The 5,647-nt window shown below is 35.1% G+C and overlaps 1 protein-coding gene across 7 annotated transcripts in view; it reads right to left on the reverse strand.

Moving 5' to 3' along the window:
* LOC108756606 (rho guanine nucleotide exchange factor 12) overlaps nucleotides 1-5,647 on the reverse strand; it is a 262,375-nt gene that overhangs the window by 213,646 nt on the left and 43,082 nt on the right. For 6 of the 7 annotated variants that reach the window (XM_018500536.1, XM_018500537.1, XM_018500534.1 and 3 more), the window contains one exon: nucleotides 127-176. The exons of the other annotated variant lie outside the window; for it this stretch is intronic. In XM_018500536.1, the coding sequence (XP_018356038.1) occupies nucleotides 127-176 (50 nt within the window). The remainder of the gene's footprint in view (nucleotides 1-126; nucleotides 177-5,647) is intronic. 7 annotated transcript variants of the gene reach the window in all.

The following is a 5,647-nucleotide window of genomic DNA, read 5'->3' on the forward strand; positions in this document are numbered from 1 at the left end:
TCAATAAATACTTAGAACTATAACAATAAAAAATGACACATCACATATACAAGAAATAATTAATAATCTAGATTAACAAAGCTTCTTGTGTTTTCTCTCATATCTATTTTATTATCATGTATTCACCTTGATTATTTTATCACCCGCATGAAGACCAGCTCTTGCTGCCGCACCGCCTACAAAATATATCATTCTTATAAGAACATTATATGTATATTTGTGTAAACACAACTTTTGTTATTATACACATAAAGGGTGTCCCAAAATTAACGCAAGATTTGAATTTGCCGCCATTTGTGCAGTAAAGTGTTGGCAACCCAAAAAAAAAAACAATTTAACAGCTGACAGTTTAGGGTTAGTGAAAATGGAGCGTTACACGATAGAACAACGTGTGTTCATTATTCAATAAATGGATGCTGATTTTTCGAGCAAAATCATCCTAAGCGATGAAGCACATTTTCACCTTGATGGCTTTGTTAATCGCCAAAATTGCCGCTTTTGGGGTACAGAAAACCCACATGTGATTGTCGAAAAACAAATGCATCCACAACGTGTCACTGTTTCGTGTGGATTTTGAGCTGGAGGCATCATTGGACCATACTTTTTTGAAAATGAGGCTGGTCAAGCAGTGACTGTTACTGGTGCTCGATATCGCTACATGATAACACAGTTCTTTCTGCCGAAATTGGATGATATTGATGTGGCCAATATGTGGTTTCAACAAGACGGTGCCACATGCCATACAGCTCGTGAAACAATTCAGTTACTGCATGAGACGTTTCCAGGTCGTGTACTCTCTCGTTTAGGTGATCAGAATTGGCCCCCTAGATCGTGTGATTTAACACCATTAGATTTCTTTTTATGGGGTTATTTGAAATCACAGGTCTATGTCAACAAGCCCACAACCACCCGTGCATTAAAGGAGGAGATTCAACGCTGCATCAACGAAATTCAGCCACATTTATGCAAAATGGTCATGGAAAATTTCGACAAACGAGTGCGTATGTGCATGCAAAGCCGTGGAGGCCATTTGCCCGATGTGTTATTCCACAAATAACCCTATCCTATGTACTTTATGATTCAATAAAAAAATAACAATCAAAAGACTAAAAACTGTGTTTTCTATTTAATTCAAATCTTGCGTTAATTTTGGGACACCCTTTATATACAAGATAATTCGAAATAAACGTTTGTCCTTAAAATAACATATTCTTAACTTAATTCTAAAAGGCTTTTTTTTTTTAAATTTTGTCCGAAACAGTTTTGAATCAATTACTCAGTCAATTACTCAATTTTAATCGAGCACTCAAAGAAAAACGCCCACAATACGCCAAAAGACGTACAAAGTTATTCTTCTTCGTGATAACGCTAGATCACATATTATGGAACCAATGAAGGAAATTTTGGAGGCACTTGGATGGGATGTCTTACTCCATCCGCCCTATTCACCAGACGTTGCTCCTTCATTTAGATTACCATTTGTTTCGGTCGATACAGCATGGTCTTTCTGAGCAGCACTTTAGTTATTTCGAAGATATCAAAAAAATGGCTTGAAAATTTTTTGGATTGGATCTCAAAAAAAGCTGAATTTTTCTACCGCGGAATCCATTTGTTACCCGAAAAGTGGGAAAAAGTTATCTAAGCTTTCTACAAACAATATTGAATAAAATATCAGATACCTTTTTAATGAAATAAATGAGTTTTTTTTTTGTAGCAAAAAACAGCGAGAATTAATTCAAGCATCTAGAATTATTTTTGGTAGTACAAATTAATACAAATTCCATTCTGTTAATTTCTAATATTACTTTTCTTTTATTTTGAATTGATCTTGCTCGCTTAATTTTAAGCTAGCAGCATCACGATTTTTTTCCAAAATGGCACACAGTACAAAATTATCATTAATGATACAATTTAGTACAAAATATGTACTAAAATTTTCGATAGGTTCGATTCTGCTAACTTTATAAAACTCACAATGGTCATTCGATCAACAGAGCACTGTTTATAATCATCCTACAAATTCATTCTAAAATCATCATGGCGACAATAAGAGTTAGTACATTACTATAATATATTACTGTAATATATTACTAGTTAACTTATCTTATATCAATTCATATAGTTCGACTTATATGTAATTTTAAAGAATTGTAACTACAATGATTATTCGTGATAAAATAAAAAGCATAACAGCTGCACTGAAGAAGTCTCCAAAATGTTAGTCAAAATGTTTGCATGTTTTAATTTTTAATTGTTAACTATATGCGTTCTAATTTGCGTTTTTAATTATTAACTATGTCGTTCTGAATAAATTAACATTGCGCATCAATACCCACGTTCTTTTATTTAATATATATTTAATAATTTATTAATGAAATTCATTTTTTATTTAATTAACTCATTATTACAAAGACAAATAAATTTTCATTGGATCATGTCTAGTTTCAAAAACAAATACCTATATTTGTTAATAAACTTCCATTCCTCTTACAAACCTAATGCAGAATCACATGTTTTCACTGATACAGATCGCATAGGTCAAGTAATCAGTTCTTCTTTTCTTACAAAACGTGTCACTCCAATATCATAATCAATGTAATTTATGCCCGATATAAACTATCCATTTATTTGAAGAAAACAAGAAGTCTACTCATATCAGTTAAGTGGTTTACTGTGGATGATTCATAATTATCAATCTTGTTAATTAATCATTCGGTAACTGAAAATCAAAGAAACACACGACAATCATCGTGTTACTTTCCTCGAGTGATTTTCAGTGACAAGACTCGATAAGACGTAAATTTTAACAATTTTATTAAACTGTTAAAGCTCCCTCGAACAAGGGAGAAAAAATGACTTCCATGTAACCATTCCCCAAGACTGCCTCGGCATTCGTCCAAGTGTCCTCGGAAAAATCGCGACTTAATAACTGAAGATGAGGCAATTCCAGCAAGATGACAAGACTTATAAGACTTATAATAGATAAGCAGTTTCCTATCAGGCTTTTCAGTCTCTTTTCTCTCCGAACAGTTGAACCTCCTCTCCGGCAATCGACACCACCAATGTGACGTTTGTCTTCGCGAATGATGAGGAGTGTATACTAATGGCACACAAATCATTGTGCACAAGATCACAGCGTTAGAAAAAGTTAAAAAATAAAAAAACTATCTTCGCAAAAGTCGCTGTTGCTACAGTGTGTAAGTAAACCGCTCCCAATGATAATACAGGCTTCCCAGGATCTCTCTACCATAGATAAAACAGCAGGAAACCGCTCTGCCTATGCCAGCAAACAATATTTCTTCTCCACTCTTCTTAACTAACAAAAAGAAGGTCAAAAATAGAATTCCATTGTTCACATCCCTCTTATCTTTGAAAGAAGACACTCAATTATCGTCTCTCAAAAGAAGTAAGCCTATTCATGAACTATTTTACACCTGTGTTTAACTGACTTTCAAATTCAAAAAACAACCTCACTCAGTTTTTTAATTATGTTGTAAAATCCTCCCCAATTACTTTGTAATTTCGGGGCTTTTCCTCTCTCTCTTCATAGATTACGAAGGTGGTCCCAGAAGTACCCGACCTGACGTACAAATGGCGGTTGTTGTATACAAAAAATCACTGTAGGGGAAAGCATCAACTTTCTAAAGCTTAACTATGAAGTTTGAAGACGCTACGTTGTTCAGTATTTGTTTGGCAGCCATCAATAGTGGATGATCTCGGTGAATTTGCAAAGATGGAAAAAATTGGTCATCGTTATGTGATACAATACTTTCATTTAAAAGGTCTTAGCCCAACCAATATCAAAGCCGAGCTGGATTCTACTCTGGAGGAGTCTGCTCCTTCGTTTACAACAGTAAAATATTGAGTGGCAGAGTTTAAACGAGGCTGTACGAGTTGCGAAGACGAACATCGTGAGGTGGCCATTCCAGAAATGGTGAAGAAAATCCACAAAATGGTATTGGGTGACCGTCGATTGAAAGTGCGCGAGCTATCAGACATGGTAAACATTTCAAAAAGTGCTGTACATTGCATATTGGCTGAAAATTTGGAGATGAGAAAGCTATGCCCAAGGTGGGTGCCGCGCCGCGCTTGCTCACAATCGAACAAAAGCAGCGTCGAGAAGATGTTGAGTTAAAGTTCGAATTGCTTCCCCACGCACCCTATTCGCCAGATTTAGCCCCCTCGGATTATTTTCTCTTTTCAAACTTGAAAAAATGGCTCGGTGGTAGAAGATTTACCATCAATGAAGAGGTGGAGTCTGCGGTTAATGGCTATTTTGAGGAGTTCAACGGTTCTTACTATAAACAGGCTATCGAAGCTATTGAACATCGCTGGGAAAAGTGTATCGAGCTAAAAGGAGACTATGTTGAGAAATAAAGATATTTTTTCCCAATTTTTTTGTGGTTTCTTTGTTAGGTCGGGTACTTCTGGGACCACCCTCGTATAATTAATCCTTTTTTTTGTCTTACATCGAAAATAGTCCGTTTAACCCTTTAATTATAACAATTCTTGACCTGTGAGAATTATAAATTCAAAAACACCGCTGTCTAGCATAGCGATGAATCACATCCAATCACATTTGCCTCTTAATGCCACAATATAGTCACCTTCCAAATTCTACTTCTTTTCTCCCGAAACATCATTTCGAAGCAAATCTATTAGTATTTATATTGAAAATATTATTTATATTGGTAATTATATTGGAAATAATTCTGCAGGAGTAGTTGCTGTAGCCTTATGCCTCGATGAACGGCAGGCTAGTAAACACATAAGAATTCAAGTGTTCCAACCATTCTGGTTTTTCAAATAAATTTATATAAATAATTAAAAATTGTTTGATGTTGACATTCAACCTATCCGTCAAATTGTGGATACAAAGCAATTCTCGTTTATCAGATGTTTAAAAATAAACTAGTTTATTATAACATACAATACATTAAAAATTAAACTAATTTTTTATTATAATAAATCGTGATAAAAAAGGCAATAAGAGTCGCAAAAAGTAAAAACCATCTCTGACAAAGGACACCTACAGAACTCAACCACCTAAAACTAACCTTACAGAAAAACGGACAGGACAAAAAAAAACATTACCAAAATAATCAATAAACATGCAAACAAGACAACGATCTCTGACACAACCAGACGAAAGGATCTTATCCATTCTCCCATATGTCAAAGGAACAACAGATCGGATTGACAGGATATTAAACAAACACAATATCCGAGCTATCTTCAAACCCAAAAAGATAAGGACAAATCTTAAGAAATCCTAAAGATCAAAGATCTCCACTCAGATTCGTAGAAATATACAAAATACTTTGTTCCTACAGGCAAGTATACATTGGAGAAACCGGGAGAATGGTCAATCTACGGATAAAAAGACACCAACGTGTCAGGCTAGAACACGCCACGCAATATCAAAACATAACATCGAAACAGGACATCAAATACTGTTTGACAAAACGACCGTGATAGCCAACATTACATCATACTTTGCAAGAAAGTATAGAGAAGCCATAGAGATACAAAAACACCCTAACAATCTAAATAGAGATAATGGCTACAATATAAATAAAATATGGAAGACCATTCTCCCGATTACTGAAGACTGACCAATTTCCCCGCCTCCCCCCCCCCCCCCCCC

Source organism: Trachymyrmex septentrionalis, unplaced genomic scaffold (genome assembly GCF_001594115.1).
Source record: "Trachymyrmex septentrionalis isolate Tsep2-gDNA-1 unplaced genomic scaffold, Tsep1.0 scaffold129, whole genome shotgun sequence".
NCBI classification, from domain to species: Eukaryota; Metazoa; Arthropoda; class Insecta; order Hymenoptera; family Formicidae; genus Trachymyrmex; species Trachymyrmex septentrionalis.